Genomic DNA, 19,644 nt, shown 5'->3' with positions numbered 1-19,644 from the left:
TCTCTATATAAATTATTTTTTTAAAGAAGAGGCCTTTAGACTTGGAATCAGGTTTTACTTTGTGGGAAGGCCGATCTTAAATTCAGTATAATGTTTCTTGCTGGCAAACAGAGCGTTCAAATTAGAACTTTAAAAATCTCAGGACAATAATATTGTGGAATAATTGTCCTAAATATCCTAAAACGGGGAGCCTGGAAGCATTCCCACCCCTAACTAACAAATGTTGTTAAATTTTTAAAAAGGGACTTGTTTTCATTGAAACCTCCAGGACACCCTTCCAACTCTAATTCTGTTATTAAAATGCAGACAAATTTTATTTATCGGATGCATAGAGTTGCGGGAGTAGTGTAGGGTTTAAATTGGGGGAGGGGAAATGGGGGAAGGAAGATGCAAGTGTAGGTTTATGCAAGTGTAGGTAACTCAGGTTACAAGAACTTTGTTGGTTAGTAATGTGTTTGTTGTGAACATCTGAGATTGGCTGAAAAAGGTAATTTGTTGCTTTTAAGGTCTGTTTTTTTCTAAAATGGTTATTTTGCAGCCTACCATGGTTAGGGCTATCAGACATCTTGAAAAAGCAGAAAGCTTCGTCCTTTTTATCCTCGTGCCCTCTGTCCAGCTGGCATAACTTTAAAATCAAATATTGTTCAGCTTTGTGAGTGTTTTGGGCTGTTTTCACTAGGTAATTCAAACTTCTATGCATTGTGATCTTGTATGTTGTCTGCTTCTTTCTTAAATGCTTAAATATTCTAAATACAGTAGACTTAAACTTGGCAAGTTTAAGACACATGGAGAGTCAGCATAGGGGAATTCTGGGAGTTGAAGTCCACGTCTTAAATTTGCCAAGGTTGAGAAACGTTGTCCTAATATATTTGTAGCACAGTTTTTAAAACAGAAGTAGATTCATAACTGATGAGTTGAAACCATTTTTAATACTTGGTTTCTGATGTTGCTTTTATAATTTTAATATGTAATATGTTGTTCGGTAGGCTACAGTAACTCTAAAATATTTATATATAAACAAAAATTATCTAGATGTATAGATATGATTTATAGATATAGGTACAGATATATATAAATCTATTTGTATCTAGAGCTAGGTAATTTTTGGTTTTGTATTGTTTTGTTTTTATTGTTTCAAAAAAAATTGATGTCAATTTTGTTTATTAAATAAAGGCCACATAATTTTAAAAACTATAAAACAAAAAAAAAGATGCTATGTTAACATCACACATTAAACCCAATCACAGTTTGTCAAGGGAGCCAAATTAGTGGGGTTCACACTAAGCCACAAGCCATGGTTTACAACAATAGGACCAAAGAAACCATATTACTGTTTTAACAGGGTAAGGAACTCAGCAGCAAACTACCAATATGGTATCATTTCATATATCTACTCAATCAAATAGATAAACAGTATTTATAGTACCACAAGGATATTATTTTGTGGGACATTGAAAAAAAAAAGGCAAAATGGCAGCCAAACCCCTGTTGAAGCCTCACTTGCAGCTGCCATTTTGACTTTTTTGACCTGCCATGCCTTCTTGGCTCCGTGGGAGAGCACCAACCACTCATTCTGATACAGATAAACGTAGTAACTGCCTTTCATCCAAGACATTAAGGCCCACACTTGTTCTGAGGAATTCTCCATGGCTGCCATTTTGCTAAATATCGGATTTATTTAAGCCAAAGGCCCAGCAGAGCCCAGGTGTTCTCTTCCCATGCTTCAGCCATTGTTTGGCCCAGATTGATCCCATAAGCCACAATTGGCTGGGTTCACACATGACACCACATGCTCGATTGGGGAGGGTCACTTGCTCAGCCTGGGCAACAGCCACCATTGCAAACCATGGCTGAGGAGCTGGCTGGCTGGAGATGACCAGTAAACCACCATTGAAGCAAGCTGTGGCTTAACGCCATGGGAGACCGTTGCGCAACTGGGCCTAGGCCTATGGCAGCCTAGCCAGGATGGCGAACTGTGGCCTGGTGGAAAGGCCTGTGAGGAACAGCCCCATGGCGGCCTAGCCAAGATGGCGAACTGTGGCCTGGTGGAAAGGCCTGTGAGGAACAACCCCATGGCGGCCTAGCCAAGATGGCGAACTGTGGCCTGGTGGAAAGGCCTGTGAGGAACAACCCCATGGCGGCCTAGCCAAGATGGCGAACTGTGGCCTGGTGGAAAGGCCTGTGAGGAACAGCCCCATGGCGGCCTAGCCAAGATGGCGAACTGTGGCCTGTTGGAAAGGCCTGTGAGGAACAGCCCCATGGCGGCCTAGCCAAGATGGCGAACTATGGCCTGTTGGAAGTACCTGAAGCAAAGAAACAAGAAAAAAAAGCCAAAATCCAGCACCTCGGACTGTCCTCCATTGACTTGCTGCGCTGGGTCCAGTGGAGAGGCCGGAACCCTGGACGGGCAGTTTGACCTTTTGCCCTGAATGACCACTACCAAGATGGAGGCTGAGTAGCCGCAGCCACCCAAGGCCAAAGGGGGAGCCTGGGTTGGTGGGTGGCCTGCCTCCAGGGGCAGGTCTCAAGGGGGCAGCCCCTAAACCAGCCCCGTGGATGGTGCCCAGGCCTGGCATGCCTGGGGCTGGAAGAAAAAGCAGCTGCTTGCCATGGCTAGGCCGCACGTCCCTCCCAATTTGTGCCTGGGGGAGCCATCTCCCCATTGGCCCCATGGCGCCCCTGCCCATCCGTGGATCAGGATCCAATGGGGCACCCCAATGGCTCTCGATGGGCTGGGGCAAAGCCCAAAATGGAGTCACTTCGGTTTTGGCTGGGACTCCATCCTCTGGGGTTGAGCTGAGCTAACTGCGGTCTGCTCCCTAAACGACGGCTAAGCAAACCATGGTTTAGTGCTTCAGTAGCTTCATGGTTATTTTAATTTGCTCTTTGGATGATTGTCCTGTTGCACCGGCTGCCGGGCTTGGGTTGATGCCTTTATTTTGGATTTTATCGTGGGTTGCAGGGGACCGTGTTTTGTTGTGAATAGAGCACTTTGGCTCTTGTGGTTTAAATCTTGGTTTAAATAGAATTTAAAAATGAAGGCCAGGCTTGTAATGTGCTTTTGAGCCTGGAAGCATTAAAAACCAAGGCATGAGGGCACAGAAGAGCCAAAATGGATGCAAAAGGGGAAAGGTATTAGGAAAGAAACAAGGAAGAGTGGCTATACCTCTTTATTCTTGTGAATGTTTTCAACCCTTGGATGTGTGTCTTCCCAAGCAGAATTCTTATACTTGGTATCATTTCAGGCAGGAAGATGAGTTGATGAGAGAGAAATGGAGATTTGGCTGCAATCCAATGGGGGTGGGGGAAATTGTATGTTTGGGCTTGTTTGGAAGTTTATGCACAGAGCATCATGCTTTTCTTGGCTGGTTTATGGCAGGGATATACAGCCTGAGTGGCATGCAACCCCTCTAGAACTATGGCATCGGCCCTCCAAATTGTCACATCGTATGCTTAATGCAAAAGAACTAAATTAATAATTGCATGGGAATTAATCCCATTCAAGTAATTTAAATGAAACCCGTTGCTTTGGTGAAGCTGTATTTTATTGGTATCTTCTGTTTGTTTCCCGCCGTTTTTCTACAATTCAAGGTGACACGTATAAAAGTTGGTCCTAATTTTGCCTCTTAACAGCAGCCCTGCAGTGTAGGCAGGGCTCAGACAAGTGGATGCATGCCTTGGCCGCTTCCTGCTCCATTCCAAAGTGTCCTGTACAAGATTGCTCCTTGAAAACCACACAGAAGCTTCAATTGCCCCAGCATGCAGCACTGCAGGTAATTAAAGAGTGCACCTTATGCCAGCATAATATTGCATTGGCTCCTGGTAGGTTTCCAGCTGCAATTCAAGGTGTTAATGGTTACCTTTAAAGCCCTACACCTCCCCATGAAAACATCAAGTGACCGTGAGGCAAGATGGGCAGCCCATAAATGTTCAAACAAGCATCTGCCTGCCCCACACATTCCCATAGGGCATGCTGCAGATTCTTTCCATTTTGTCATCTTATGGTACCCTAGGAAGTGTGCCCTTTTTATAGTTGCCTGTTTCTGCTTTCTGGAATGATCTCCCCACCCCAATATACAATAGCCCCCCCCTTCTCCTTTTCTTTAGGAAAGCCCTCCAGGCGTGGTGCTTCCTCCAGGCCTTGGGGATTGGTTGACTGTGACTCCACGGAGGTGGTTGTGTTGCGTGCTTGATCGCCATTTAACATTTCAGCTCTTAGTTTTCAATCTGTTGTTTGTTTCAGCTCATTTTATTATTGTGTTTATGTTGCACATCTCCCAGAGTCACAACTGAGTTGAGAAAAGGAGAAAAAAAAAAAAAAAAAAGATGGGTGCAGGTGATAGCTGAACATTCGTTGCAAAGTTCAGTTTAATTCCTCATTCACCGTGGAGTAATTTACAACCGAAATGCAAAACCAACAACACTACAATGGCTGCGAACTGAGCAAGCGTTGCTGGCTAGAAGTCACCCTACAATTGAGGTCCAGCTAAACTATCTCAATCTATCCCAGATTTTATTTACACATATAGCAAGATTACCTTGAATGGCTCTTAAAACAATGGGTCAGGCAAGAAATTCAAAAAACGTTTATCCTGTGCCAAAACTAATGGGGGAAAAGAGAAAAACAACCCTCCGCTCAGAAAACAGACCTCGGCAAATTGATTTTTCTGATTCCAGATAGGAACCTTGTTCACGTGCTTGCTATTTTATGCATCCTGGGCAAAGGAGGATTATTTTCTCTCCTCAAAAATAACATTTCTCCATCCAAGGCTGAAGATCTGTCTCACTGGGTTTTTGATAAAAGAAAAAAACCTGAACGGAACCAAGAATTTACACGTCTTTTCAATAGAATGAGTGTCCCAAAAGGAATCAGGGTACTATAGACCCATTCCTGATTAGTTCTGATTTCAAGAAAAGGGGATGCAGGCAAAAACCCCGAAGAATCAGGAATTCCAATGTTGTCCATCTCCACATGAAAAGATCTGGCTTTAGGTCCCAAGGTCCACTTTCTGGGGCTGCCTTATGAAATGTTAGCCCAAAACGAGATGGGCTCTTCTATTCCCGTCGTGCCTTCTTGCTTTTCTTCTTTTCTGATTTTGCTGCCGCATCGTGAGTTTTTCGTTTCTCTGCCAATTTGTTTGCCTGAGGAAGAAGAAGAAAGAAGAAGAAAGAAGAAAGAAGAAGAAGAAAGAAGAAGAAGAAGAAGAAGAAGAAGAAGAAGAAGAAGAAGAAGAAGAAGAAGAAGAAGAAGAAGAAAAAAAAAGAATAAAAGAGCTAAGTTTAATTCTCACAAAGAAGATGGGCTCCAGCAAAAAAAAAAAAATAAAAAAAAAATAAAGGATACCTCTCTAATTTTGCGCTTCTTCCCGAACATTATTTTTTGGTAGAGGTATTTCTCTCGCTTCTTCATCATCATGATGGCCAAACGCTTTTCCTCACTCTGCTGCTCCTGCATCAGCCGCTCCTTATCCTCCTTCACCACCTGGCCAGGTGTCACCTTCACTGGGAGATTCTGAGACAAGAGGAAAGGGTGCACTCAAAAGATAAAAGTTTCTGTTAAACCGATAGAACAAAACGTTCAGGAAGACTTTCCTAAGCCAATGCTAGAAAAGGCTTGCCTGCTTTCAATATTAAATCATCATCTCCTTTTAATGACCTCATCATCCCTTGGAGTCTGGGCATCAGAGTGGAGCTAGCAGAGTGTTTACTGGCCAGATGCCCTTCCTGTCACCAATGCAGAGTTTTGTCCAGCAGATATATTCTCAGAGTGCCCAGAGAGAGAAATATCTACCTCTACCTAGGATTGAACTCACAGAGCTCCACCTCTAGGCCACCGCATCACTCTGCTTTAAAACACACACACACACACAAACACACAATTTGCTGGATCACTCTTGAGATTGACATCAGTTCTCATACAGTAAGCAGATTTCATAAAGAATTGCAAAACATAGCTAGTCCTCGAATGACAGTTCATTCAAAGTTACAAAGGCACCGAAAACCTGTAACCTTTTTTTTTTTTTTACTATGACTGGATTCAATCAACGCCCTACAATATTCTGACTTCATAATCTTTTAGGATACCTTGTTCTGAGATCGCTGTGCTTCCATCTTGCGTAGTTTCCCTTCATCTTCCTTGTCAGAATCCTCTTCCTCCTCCTCTTCCTCCGAGCCTTCAGTTGCACCTTCATCCTCTCCGCCGCTCTCCTCATCCTCGTCCTCTTCACTATCTTTTACTGCTGAAAAGACCCAAACCGTGTTGAGGTTGCCGAGAACCCCAAAAAGGCATTCTCAGCCCTCCCACCGGCTGCACCAGGCTCGCCAGAAACCCGGGACCCGCTGGATACCTGGTTCTTCACCCCTTTGCAAGGCCAACAGTTTCAGCTTCTCTGGGGGCATGTAGTCGCCTTCCTTCTCCGAGACAAATGGGGAGAGATGAGGAGGCAGCATTACGCCAGGGAAGTAATCAGCCACTGGAAGGCGCATCTTGGCGTTGACCGAGTCGAAGACCCACTGAGGCTGCAGGTAATATCTGGGGAGAAAGGAAAGCCAATGAGAAGTGGGAACATTGGAATGTCAGTTGTACAGCTAGCTGTACATTGTGGTGGCGCAGTGGTGAGAGTGCAGTACTGCAGGCTACTTCTGCTGACTGCCGGCTGCCTGAAATCTGGCAGTTTGAATCTCACCAGGCTCAGGGTTGACTCAGCCTTCTGTCCTTCTGTAAAATGAGGAGCCAGATTGTTGGGGGCAAGAGGCTGACTCTGTAAACCGCTTAGAGAGGGCTGTAAAAGCACTAAAAAGCGGTATATAGGTCTAAGTTCTATTGCTAGTCCTTCCCTCCCTCCCCCCAGTGGTTAGAAAACAGTATTGCAGGCTAATTCACTGTTGACTGCCAGGAGTTCAATCCTGACCAGCTCAAGGTTGACTCAGCCTTCCATCCTTCCAAGGTGGGTAAAATGAGGAGCCAGATTGTTGGGGGCAAGAGGCTGACTCTGTAAACCGCTTAGAGAGGGCTGTAAAAGCACTATAAAGCGGTATATAAGTCTAAGTGCTATTGCTTATGAGCACAACTGAACCCAACGTTTCTGCAGTCGAGACCGTTGCGAAGTGAGGTTTGCCCCATTTTACGACCTTTCTGGCCACAGTTGCTAAGTGAAACCCCGCAGTTGTTAAGCGGATCTGGTTTCCCCCTCCGAAGGTTAGCAAAGGGGATCCCATGACCCCCAGGACACTGCAACCGTCATAAATACAAGTCAGTTGCCAAGTGCCTGAATTTTGATCGGGGGTGTGTGTGTGCTGCAATGATCATAATGTAAGAAAAACAGCCATAAGTCACTTTTTCGGTGCCACTCTCACTTTAAATGGTCACTAAACGAACTGTTGTAAGGTGAGGACGATTTTACAAGCTCCATTCATGAGCCTCCAGGTCCTCCTATTAGCCAAGATCTCACGAAGATGAACAAGATGGGAGTGAATTCACTCGGACTTTTGTGGCGTTCACAGCACGGCCCCTTAAAATTCTATGTCTTGTTTTCTGACTACCCAAGAGCAGCTCTCACCTTCCAACCACTTGCATCTCTACATTTGGACGGTCAACTATCTGGTGGGTGATGCGTGGATCCGTAACATCGTAGGTGGCGCCAATGCAGAGTGACGTGTCCCAGGACACTTTGCCCCCAAAGCACCTGGCGAAGGAGAGGTGGGGTTCAGCCAGTTCTAGTGACAGGTTCTACATTCAAGTTGTCAACTCATAAAATATTTCTATGGTCTTTTTAGAGTGGCCAACAGAAAGGGAGGGGGGAGCAGGGCGGCAGCTTGGAAACCGAAAGTGCATTCCATAAATAGTTTTTCAAAGATAGTAACTAGGCGACTGAAGTTTATGCCGGGCACAATTCCAACTGGAGAAGATGATTGATGACTCTGGGCTATGGAGGTGTCCCATTGGAGAATATGAATTAGGATACACCCAGGGGGTGGGAGAAAACCAGGGTCAACGGTGACAATGAATGATGTGTCAGCTACACCCAGGCAGTGCCGGACATGTTAACTCCCAATAAATCCTTGTGAAGCTTTGGAAGTTTGGCTCGAGACTTGTGATTTAATTGGGGGTTAAGTGCCGGAATCCTGACACAAATGCACATTAGGTTACAATTTAAAAGAGAGTGTTTGTATTGTTGGAAAAAGCACCTTGGGGACACTCATGACCTGGATGGTTGAGAGTCTCCACGGACATCCCAAGAGATGCCTCTTTCCAAGCTGTATGGTTAAGCGAAAAAATTTCGAGGAACATTTTACCTTTCGATAGCCAGAGTGGGGAGAAGTCTATGGAGATTCTCAGTCCTCCAACTCATGGTTATCCCAAAGGTGCTTTTTTTGTTTTCAACAGGCAACTGGACTTCCTGGTTGTTGTTTTTTTCCTTGAAGGCATTTCGTTTCTCATCCAAGAAGCTTCTTCAGCTCAATACCAACGGAAGTATTGGAACAGGTCACAGAATTTATTTATAAAAAAGGCACACAACTAACTCAGAGCTGAATTGACAAAGAAGGCACAAATTTACACAGAATTTACAAAGAAGGCACAACTAATGCCTTCAAAGATCAAGAAAGTCCAGTGGCCTCTTGGTGGAGATTCTTGCAGGAGGCTCACTCAACAAAGACCTAAACATGGCCCACCACTCAAAAGGGCTGCAGAGCAACCCAGCACTGGTCCAACCCTGGCCCAAATTCTAGAACAGAGCTGATGAAACAAAGGCAAAGACTTAACATACCTGATGACAAAAGCTAAGGGTTCGCGAGGCACCTCCCTGTTGAGAAAGAACTGCAGCCCTTCGAAGAGCTTCTTCTGTTTCTCCAAGTCTTCTTCCTCCTTCCTCCTGGACTCCTCTTGTTCTGCAGTCTCCTAGCAGAGAGAGAGAGAGAAAAAAGCTCCATCAACCCCCTTCTCCATGTTGGAAAGGTTAAAAAAAAAAAAAAGGCAACAAAATCTCAGGCCTTTGTGAATTTAATTTGGTGCGATGGAATGTAGTCTGGATTCCCAGAAGGGAAGGAGGTGCATTCCGGAGGAGTCGGAGGCAAACAAGTTCAGAGAGTTTGTGTGAGAGAAAGAGGGCGAAGACAGCCTCTTCCTAACAGTTCCCCAGAGCAGGCTTCGTGCGCGTAACAAGTCTGTTTCGGTTTGGCAAGATTCCGTCTATAGGTTTGGAACAGTAATCTTCTTGGAAGAATCACAATCTTCCTTTCTTGAGCTCGGGAGACATTTTCTGAGCCATAAACTATCTCAAAGTAAGGATAAGAGGTTCTCCAGCCTTATCCACTCCACCTGGACCGGCCCAGTCTCCCCAACATCCTGTCTCTTGGAAGGCATTTTCCTCTGACTCCAAAAAAAAAAGGGTGCCACTCACTCCTTCCACGGGAAACTCATCCGCTTCGGCTTCATCTTCTATGTTGGGGGCAACGACTCGAGCCAGGCTGGTGCTGAGAGCTGACAGTTTCTAATTGGGGTGGGGGGGAGAGAGAAGAAAAGAGAATTAACGGGAGACTTGATCCAAGTCACTTTAAGTGAAGCACACACTTTAATGTAGATTCCCCGAGTTGAAACACGCTGGCTGGGGAATTCTGGGAGTTGAAGCCCACACATCTCCAAGCTCCCAAGGTCGAGAAATACTGAATATAGAGACTGCGGTGGTTTCTTAAGGAAGGACGTGGAGGAAAATTTGGAAGGACAGGATTGGGCACCCACGTTCTCACCTCCAAGGTGCTCTCAGAGTCCAAGGCATAAGGTTCTCCCTCCTCTGGCTTGCTCTCTGCTGAGGAATGGCCTTCGATCTAAAAGAACAGACTGTCAGGGTTCCGGCGATTGCCCGAATTAAATCACGAGCCTCAAGCCAAGTTTCAAAAGAATCCAAAAGGTTTATGAGGAGCAACATGTTGGCATTGAACCCGTATGAAGCCAACTCCGACAACCACGTGATTTACGGTCACCTGTGACCCTGTTTCCCCCCACAGGACACGGGGAGGTCAACTCCTTGAGGCAGTCCAGAGAGGCCACCCAAACTGAACCATGAGGAATAAACCTTACCGTTAATTTTAAGGTTACAGTCCCAGAACCTTGCAAATTTTGCGGGGAATATTTTCATTTTTTTTAAAAAATGAAGCGTTGGCTATGGCTTAATATTTAAAAAAAGGAAGTTGGAATTGATTACAGGGAGACCCCTGACTGTATGAAGTAGTAACGGCCCTGGAAGAAGTGACGAACAGAACAAAACAAAATAGAACACATTCACTTAACAACTGGGTGGCTAACTTAACATCTTACTTAGCAACAGAAATGTGGGGCTCACTTTTGGCCATAAGTTGAGGACTACCTGTCCTGAAGGACCACTGTACCAAAGAGCTGGGTCACTTTGAGTTTCCAATTCCTTCTCCCTTCCTTGGGCGTCAATAGTGTTTTGTCAATGGCTCTGCCTATTTTTTTTCCCAAAGGCCATCTCTGTTTCTCTCTCTCTCTAACTGGGGAAGTTAAGAAGATACAAGCTGGCCTTTCTCAGTGGCTTGTCTGTTTCACTCACCTTTGGGGGATAGTGTAAGTTCAGTGTCTGGTAGAGGCGAAAATTGACAAAGCCAAGGAGGGTGGTGTAGAATTCGGTGAAAGTAGCCATGACTCTATAATCCACATCGGTCGGGTGCTGGAAGAAAGTGAGCCAGTCAATCAATCAATCAATCAATCTGCAGAAAGTTAAAAAAAAATTTTTTTTAACTCCCAGTTCTATTTTTCTGTAAATAGGAAGTGTTAAAAGGAAGTGTTGGGAATGGCTTAATATTAAAAAGGAATCTATTAAAAAAGCGAAATGCCACTCACGCATCATCACAAAATCTCCAGAACCGTAAAGCCTACAAACTTTAAATTTGGCACATATGTTCCTCTTGGCTTCTAGGGGCTCACCAAGAAAGGATTTTTTGAAATGACCATCAGAGCGTTAGCATTTTGTATATTATTATTATTATTAACACGCTCTGATGCTAAGGAGTTCTACTCCCCCTCCCCACCTGGAAAGAAATCTGTTCCAAATGCAAAACACAAGCAGAGAAGTTGCAGTTTTAGTTTCACAGCACCAAGCAGCTTTAGTACAGAACAGCTGAGCTAAGCCATGTCCAGGCTCCTTGCTGTCTCCTCCTTGCTCACACAGCAAATACTGTATCAGTTTCCAAACAGCCCTCAACTCTGACATACGGACGGGATGCTAGCCAGATGAATACTGATGGATGCTGGTAGGCAGAGGCAGAATTTTTCCCCCTTATTTCCCCCCCCAAAAAACTAAGCCCGATCACATAGTTTCGTAGAGAAGCAGGGGTATCCAGCTGGTTTGAAATAAGTACAGGGAGAGCACGTGCAGAGGGGCCATGATTTCCCATGCTGCCTGCATTCCCGTGGAAGGGACTTGGTTTGTTTGCGAACCTGAGCTGATGCAATAAAATAAATCAAGATTTATCACATTACAATCAATGGAAAAAGAGACCTTGCAGGCACAAGAAGGGATACCTGCGTTGGTAATTATTAAGAAGCAAAATATAACTTTAAAAAAAAAAAAAAGAAAGGAATGCTTGTGAAGACAATGCTCTGTGTCCAACCAACTGGACAAACAGCTCCTAACAATGAAGCTCCATGCTTGGAGTTAATTGTTAATTGCCATTTTCACCTTGGTTTTTTATTTCAAAAAGTTAATGATTTCCTTCTCACAAGAACACAACACCAAGCAAGAGAGTTCGGCACGCCAACTACAGAAAGGGACCTGCTGTCTGGTCAAGAAAGCCTAATGTTGTTCAGGTACATAACAGAGTTGGAAGAGACTTTAAAGGTCTTCTAGTCCAACCCCCAGCTCAAGCAGGAGACCCTATACCATTTCTGACAAAATATTTGTACAATCTCTTCTTGAAGACCTTAAGTGATGGAGCACCCACAACTTTTGGAGGCAACTCGTTCCACGGATTAATTGTTCTGCCAAGAAATTTCTCTTTAATTCCAGGTTGCTTCTCTCCTTGATTAGTTTCCATCTATTGCTTCTTATCCTGCCTTTAGATGCTTTGGAGAGTAGCTTGACTCCCTCTTCTATGTGGCAGCCCCTCAAACATTGGAAGACTGTTATCATGTCTCCCCTAATCCTTCTTTTCATTAAACTAGACATACCCAGTTCCTGCAACCGTTCTTCGTACGTTTTAGCCTCCAGTCCCCTAATCATCTTGGTTGCTCTTCTCTGCACTCTTTCTAGAGTCTCAACATCTTATTTCTATTGTGATGACCAGAACTGGATGCAGGATTCCAAGAGTGGCTTTATTACCAAGGCATTATAAAGCGGTAGTATCGCTTCTCGTGACCTTGGTTCTGTCCCTCTGTTAATGCCACCTAAGGACTGCGTTGGCTTTTGCTGTAAGCTTCCTCTGCTAGCCCTTGTCCAAAGTATCTTATTTCTTGCAACTCGATTTGCAAACTGATGCAGAAAATATCAACGAAGGCTGAAGCGAAGGATGGGGAAAAAAATGAGTGACTTTTTCATCTTAAAAGTCAGGTGTGATGGAGGGAGCCAAAACTATTTCTGGAATCAAACCGCACATTTCACGCAGGCTACATTAAAGCTGTCCTGAGCACGCATGATCAGCACTGGATTCATTCAGCGACGCTTGTCTGCACTCAGCCCTCAATCTTGAATGATCAGGGCTGCATTTATTTCGTTAAGGACAGGGTCCTGACAGGGGAGCAGGAGCGGAGAGAAACTTATCCGTGTCCAACGATGTTAAAACAACCCTCTTACTCACGTTGTGGGAAAAGGCATAGGGTGTTATCCAGGTGATAAGCTGGCCCAGCACCTCAGCCTGGTAATAGATGCCCTTAATGGAGAGAAAGACCTGTGGAAAAGCAGGGAAAAACAAACTCAGCCAGGAAAACAAAACTGTAGACAGGAAAGAAATAACTACTATGAGAGTTGGTTAAATCTTTGGGGCTCAGTGTATCAACAATTCAGAAAATGCTTAACTCTGCTGGCATGTCACCCTTTCCCCCTGAACAAAACAGAAACAATTCTTTACATAGTCACTTATTTTTTTTAAAAAAACAAAACACAATCCGATCATGCATTGGCCACATGCTACTTTCTTCCAGGCAGTGTTCTTTTTCGGTTGCCAGGCTCTGCAGCCTGCCCGTGCCTTCTCCAACGCCTTGGTTCTTGGAAGTGGCTTCGGGGAACCTGTGACCTCCCAAAACCTCACAAAACCTGCGGCTTTTGAGTGCTCCAGAGCAGGGGTCCCCAACCACCGGTCCGTGGACCGGTACCGGTCCGTGGAACAACTCCTACCGGGCCGCTGGCTTGCTGGGCGCCGCCATCTTTTTTTCATGAAAAAGTGCTTCCGGTGAGCTTTTCCGGGTAGAAAGCTCACCGGAAGCACGTTTTCATCAAAAAAAGATGGCGGTGCCCAGCTGATGCCGGTACCGGGCCGCGGCGTCAAAAAGGTTGGGGACCACTGCTCCAGAGGCCACACAGGAGCCCGGCCCTCTAGTGTTGACTTTGGGAAGCTGCACAAGGGCGCACGCCATTCACGCATGGCCTCCAGTCTCAAAAAGCAGCACAGAAGGAAGATTGTAGTAAATAGGAATAATATATTTGTCAACTCATAAAACATTCCTATGCCTGTTTTAATAGTTGCCATAACAGAAATAAGTTAAGAAATCTATTGAAAAATGATAAAATAAGCCTGAGGAAAGTATTTGAGAAAAATAATAGAAAATACGTAAAGTAGAGGTAAGGTATGAAACTGAATGTGAAAGATGAACGTGTGATTAAAGACATGTCTGTTGGAATCATGCTATTCACTGAAAAAAGATGTGTTTTTTTAAAAAAATGTGGAAAACCAAAAAAGTTTATTTTTTTAAAAAAAAGAATTCTATAAAAATAGTTGTTGGGAAACGATGGCGTGATGCTCAAAACATCATGGCACGTCAGCTTGGAAACGCGTGTCGTAGGTACGCCATCAGTGGGCCAACAGCTCCTTTGCTGACTTCTTCTCTTGGCATGTATTGATCCGAGGGAAACCGATCAGCTTCGGCGTCTCCAAGGAGAGGCCTCTTCCCAGCTCACCTTGCGAAGACCGCGCGAGGCGACAACGTAGTTAAGGAACTCCACGGTCAGCCGACGACACAGCTGGATGGTTTGGACGTGGCACTTGCCGGTGCGTGGGAAGGTAGAAAAGAGAACGCACATGGAGAGGGCATCGTCCAAATCCCGCAGGGCGTCCACAAAGGTTGGGTATCTGCAGCCATCAAAAGAACAGGACAAGTTCAAAGAACCAACTGCCCCCTGACACTTGTGGGAAAGAAGTTGCAAGCATCATTGTGGCTTCCTGCTCTTAGGGCTTAACCTGCCAACAGGAATTGCTCCAGATCTGTTGTGCAACCAGGTTTTTCTGAAAGAACTGGATAGCCAAGTCTAAACATAACCGCAACACTAGAATTCGGAATCATTTGAAAACTCCTCATTCCCCCTCCAAACCCTTGGCAGTTTACTGATCTTGAGGGCCTTCAACTATTACCTCTCTTTGATGATGTGATCCAACTTGTAAGTTGGCTTGTTGTCTTTGAGGCGCTGCACTGTGTTCCATTCGCTCTTCCCGTATGCTTTACGCAATTTGCGGACAAACACCTTGGGGAGAGAAACATTTTACAGCTCCACACTTACCCGTATCCAGACCATAATTCTAAGGGTCTGGCCAGCTATCCTTCCTCTTCTGCAACAAGGAGACACTGAGACTTTGGTCTTTTTCTTTCTTCCTTTTATACTAAGCATATATTTTTTATGTATTTTTTTTTTCATTTCTCTTTTGACCGCATTAAAAATACTTTATAAAAATACCGTATTAGAAATACTCTATTTCACAGATACCAAATGGTTTAACTTCTCACCCAGAACGCTAGCAACTTTAATCATTTTGGGGGGCTGGATCAAACGGTCTTAAATTAACTTTGACACTGACACACCGGGTTTAAGTGAAAACGACGTCGATCAAATCATTAACACAGGAAGCGGAAGCATCCCAACTTCTGGGTAAGTGGCAGAAGAGCAGTTTTTGAAAAGTGCCAAACGCCCACCTGCCCCATCCAAAGTGACTGTTATACCCAGAGGTTCATCTGCAGCTTTTAATTAGTTCCAGGCTCTCTCACAATTGGGATACCTTGTAGTCCCGGAATTTGTTGACAATGGGCTCATGGAGAAGAAACTTTATGTCTTTCAAAAGGTAGAACGTCCGGGCAGCTGTTGAACCCTTGTTCACCTTCTTCTTGTGTTTGGGCTCATGGGGATAAATCCCTTTGAGGATACAGAGTCGCCTGAAAAAGAAAAGAAAAAAAAGGGAGAGAAGATGGTGTCAGATCCATGTATCTGCCATTCTTTTATGGGTGTTGATACAAGCAATCCTTTTTTATATAACCTGAATATCTTAATTCTTGTATTGAATCTGTATAACCTGCACATGATATACAACTGGGGGACTGGAGCCCAGATGCCTGGAAACTTGTCACCTCTTGGAGAGATAGCAAGAGGAGAAGGGGCCATAAAAACTCCAGCTCTGAAAGAAACTTCTTGGGAAACTTTTCTCAACTACGTTCCCAGAAAAAGTGTGTGTGTGTGGGGGGGGGATTAACATGTTGCTTCATTGTATTGACGAAATCCACACTGGACTAAGGGGAGGGGTTCTAATTCCCTTTATCTAAGCTACATGCCTGGAGGGATATCAGACCCTGCTTTGAACATCACCTGGGATCTTTTCCTTTTCAATAAAGAATTCCTTTTGAAATACTCAAGTTTTCCAAAGTTCATTCTTATCGTCTGAAGGGGAGAGAATCTGGGCCTGATTCAGCTTGTTCACCTGCTACCTTAAAAGTCTTGGCTGGCTTCACATTTAAAGATGGGGAAACTTGTGATTTCACCGTTAACTTGGGGGTGGCAGTAGCCGCCAAAACTCAACAACCAAATGAAACTCTGAATAATGGATTTACATATCCTGCAAACTTTTGGATAGTGAAGTGGGCAGCACATCAGGGGTTGCCACAGAGAAGAGGGGGTCAATCTATTACCCAAAGCACCTGAAAAGCAGGACAAGAAGCAACGGGTGGAAACTAATCAAGGAGAGAAGCTATTTTAGAACTAAGGAGAAATTTCCTGAAAGTGAGAAAATTCATCAGTGGAACAACTTGCCTCCAGAAGTTGTGGATGCTCCAACACTGAAGTTTTTAAGAAGAGGCTGGACAAGCATATACATTTAATAAATAATTAAAACATGCTTTTGCCAAACATGTTGTGTGAACTCAACCATCACCTGATCCTTACCCAATATTTTTCGGTCTCCACATTTTCCCCACCTCATCACCACCACCTCCATCAGTTTCTACTCCATCCCTACCAAAGCATCACTGCACAGAGCAAGTGACACCTACGGCAGACCACTCAGTATCTTTGCCATACCTGAAGTCTGGAAGGCTGAGCTGCAGTTTCTTCCGAGCTTTATTTCTGGTGATATAATTGGTGGCGGAACCTCTCTCGTACTTTCGTAGACGGCCAAGGAAAAAGAGAGACAATGTAGTTAATTATCTCTTGCCTGCAAGTAACTATTCCCTTACTACAGGAGGCTGGATGTGGAGCCTTCCAGATATGCTGCAGCTCCTCGGTTGGCATGTTTGCCCAGCTGGAAAGTGCCAGGCGAAAAGGCTCCCCAAGGATTGATGATCTGTGAGATCCTTGGGTGAGAGGGCAAGAAGAGGAGTCACAGAGTAGGCAGTGGTCAGATAAAGAGGCAACCTGAGGCTGAACGGAAAGCACTTCAGAAGGAGCTCTCTCTTACAGGTAATCAAGGGACCAACCCGGGAGTCTGGGGAGGACTCGGAGGGTCCTCCGTCCGATGCGGAGATGGGGCCAGGACTATCTGGGAGTGGGGTGCTGACTCCAGAGCCTCTGGAATCTGGCAGCAGCGAGGAAGAGGAGCAAGGGGAGCCTGTTCCCAGTGTGCATGTGCACAGAGCTGTCAGAAGGCGAGAGCAGCTGAGACAGAATGGGCGACTCCGGAGTAACACTGGGAGATGATTGCTCCTCCCCTAAGGGATAAAGGACAGGCAAAGGTAGAGAAACCTTTGCAGGAAGCAAAACAGTGCCTTCGGTTCAGATTCATTCTTGAAGCTCTTTGTAATCCACTTGGCTTTTTTCTCTAGTTCATTCTGTTATTGGCAGCCCTTCACGGGAAAGAAAGGTGGGTGCTTATCTCCGGGGACTGTTTGAGATTCATTCTCAGCTGGGAATGAAAATAATTCCCAGTGTTGCAATAAAACAAGACTGGTTTTTAAAGTAAGCGTGTGCGTAATTACGGTCTCAGAAGCCTTGGTCAAAACATAATCCTCAACTAACAACAGTTCATTTAGCGACTGTTCAAAATCGCAACATCAGTGAAAAAAAGTGACCGACAACCGTTTTTCACACTTACAACCATTGTAGCATCTCCACAGTCACGTGATCAAAATTCAAATGTTTGGCAACTGACTCATACTTATGACGGTTGCGGTGTACCCAAGGTCACGTGGTCCCCTTCTGCGACCGTCTGACAAGCCAATGGAGAAGCTGGATTCACTTAGCAACTGTCTTAGTAACATTTGCATTGATTCACTTTTGAAGTTCGAAGTTACAACCGCCACCGGGGAAAAAAGGGACTCCCAACCGCATTTTCATGCATGGGACCACTGCAGCATCCTTGTGACCAAAATCCAGACGCTTGTCCACTGACTCGTACTTTTGACAGTTGGAGCGTCCCTGGGTTGTGTGATTCCTCTTTTGCGACCTTCTGCCCAGCCAAGTCAACGGGGAAGCCAGCTTCCCTCAACGACTGCCTTTACTCGCTTCAGATCCCCAGTGACTCACTTAACGGTGGCAAAAAGGTCGTAAAACGGGGCAAAACTCCCCAAACAGGTGTCTCGCTCACCACCGCCCTGGAGACCTCCCAAAACTTATGGACCGAGGCCTCGCAAGGCGAGAGGCCACTTCCAAAGCCCTGGAGGGAGGCTCTGGCTCCCTGGCATTTAAGGGTAGACTGCTCCTGAGCGAGGAGGCTCGACCCTCGGCCCCATCTTCCCCGGAGCATTTTGCTCTGCTTGGACGGGACAGAGTCCCGCCGAAGCGGAGACCCGCCAGTGGGCGACTCGCAAGATGCGTGTCGGAGGAGTCCAAACCCGGAAGTGGCGCGTCTGCGTTCGGACGTTCTTTCAAATGCACGTGGAAAGAAAAAGAGAACCTCGGACGCTTTTCAGGACGGGCGTTACAGCCGCCGTGACCCCGCTGAGCGGAAGACCGCGCAGTACCTTCTTTTTCTCCAGGCCGCCCATCGTGGCTGCCCGGCCGTTTCTCCCCCTCCGACTTCGGCCCACGTGGTGGTGCAGATGCTTCCTGGTCGGCCCAAGCCCCGCCCCTTCCGCCCTCGGGAAGCCCCGCCCCTTCCTCCTGGGAGGGTGTCCACGTTAGTGCCTGAACGGGAATCCGGAGGGGCCGCTATGATCACAGGAGCGGACGGATGTGGACTTCGCGGGATAGGAGGATGCGAGGCGTTTCGTGGTTTGGAGCACGCCGCCAAATTCTGTTCCAGAGGCCTCTGTTTCTGGGCAGGCACTAAATTAGACGGCCGGAGAGGGGTCCTCTGGAGAAGGGTCCTCTCTGGGGAGAGCATGATGGGGATTGGCTGTCCGGGATAGAGAGGAGGCGCACGAAGCCGAGTCCCCCCCCGCGTCTCTCTGCTGCCCCCCTGCAGGAGGCTTCAGACTGGCTTCTTAATAGAAGGGGAAAATAGAATAGAATGAAAAAAAATTCTATTCAGAGCTGCTGGCTTGCTGGGCTTGGCTTAAGGGCAGGACGGGAGTGTGTAAATAATGATATCGCTCAAGAAAGACCTTGAAATTTTCATGGAGATACAGAAGGAAGGCAGGAAGGAAGAGAGAGGGGAAGGAGGAGGGGAGGGGAAGGGAGGAAAGGAAAGGAAACGGAGAAAGAAAAGAGAAAGAATAGGAAAAGAGGAAGAAAGGAAAGAAAGGAAGAACCAGAAAGAAAGAAAGAAAGAAAAGAAGAACCAGAAAGAACGAACCAACCAGAAAGAAAATAAAGAACAAACCAGAATGAATGAATGAATGAGCTAAAAAGAAAGAATGAACCAGAAAGAAAACAAATCAGAAAGAAAGAATAAACAAACCAGAAAGAAAGAAAAAGAAAGAAAGAAAGAACCAGAAGGAAACAAAGAACCAGAAAGAATGAAAGAGAAATCCAAATTGTGCCTCAATTAGTTCAGTACTTACCGGGAAAGCCAACAACAAGCCGTTCTCTATCCCTTCCTGAATTAAGAGTATCTGGCAAAGTTCTGATTCACATCATCCTAAACCACCATTAGTTTTAACCATAACCAAGTCATAGTAGTCACAAGTATCACTAAGCCAAAACTATGAATAAAGTACAGTGAACGCATGCGTAGTGTGCACACTGTTACTATCCGATGGGAACCCCTTTTTCTTTGTACTTTATTATTTTAAGAATGAAAATATTTTAAAAATAGAAACACAAATTCTGTATTCAAACCTGC

General features: G+C 45.4%; 2 protein-coding genes across 3 annotated transcripts in view; one reads left to right on the top strand and one right to left on the bottom strand.

Annotated features, from left to right (window-relative positions):
* Positions 1-19,644, top strand: part of LOC148129584 (SEC14-like protein 2) — a 120,653-nt gene that overhangs the window by 59,303 nt on the left and 41,706 nt on the right. The gene's annotated exons all lie outside the window — the stretch shown is intronic.
* PES1 (pescadillo ribosomal biogenesis factor 1) lies at positions 4,216-18,478 on the bottom strand. Of its 2 annotated transcripts, none has more exons than XM_026690471.2 (15): positions 18,383-18,478; positions 16,506-16,585; positions 15,217-15,370; positions 14,578-14,687; positions 14,127-14,298; positions 12,811-12,900; positions 10,569-10,685; positions 9,748-9,825; positions 9,402-9,491; positions 8,769-8,899; positions 7,560-7,685; positions 6,348-6,532; positions 6,085-6,239; positions 5,345-5,512; positions 4,216-5,142 (listed from the first exon to the last, which is right to left on the bottom strand). In XM_026690471.2, exons 1-15 carry the CDS (start codon positions 18,404-18,406, stop codon positions 5,056-5,058), a joined length of 1,767 nt encoding a protein of 588 aa, XP_026546256.2. In that variant the 5' UTR covers positions 18,407-18,478; the 3' UTR covers positions 4,216-5,055. The 2 variants fall into 2 exon arrangements, with proteins under 2 accessions (XP_026546256.2, XP_026546257.2); XM_026690472.2 differs by having other exon boundaries at positions 6,085-6,236.

Source organism: Notechis scutatus, chromosome 13 (assembly GCF_049901735.1).
Source record: "Notechis scutatus isolate UNSWTSFEM ecotype Mainland chromosome 13, rNotScu1.2, whole genome shotgun sequence".
NCBI lineage: Eukaryota > Metazoa > Chordata > Lepidosauria > Squamata > Elapidae > Notechis > Notechis scutatus.
Note: the sequence above shows the minus strand (reverse complement) of the source record. Positions and strands in the feature narration are given on the sequence as shown.

Excerpts from the sequence above, each read along its gene's own strand:
- PES1 (XM_026690471.2), bottom strand. The coding sequence starts at position 18,406 with ATGGGCGGCCTGGAGAAAAAGAAG. Across the intron at positions 12,901-14,126 it reads CCTCGCGCGGTCTTCGCAAG|GTCTTTCTCTCCATTAAGGG; the intron begins GTGAGCTGGGAA and ends GCTTTTCCACAG. Across the intron at positions 6,240-6,347 it reads GCAAAGGGGTGAAGAACCAG|CAGTAAAAGATAGTGAAGAG; the intron begins GTATCCAGCGGG and ends GGGTCTTTTCAG.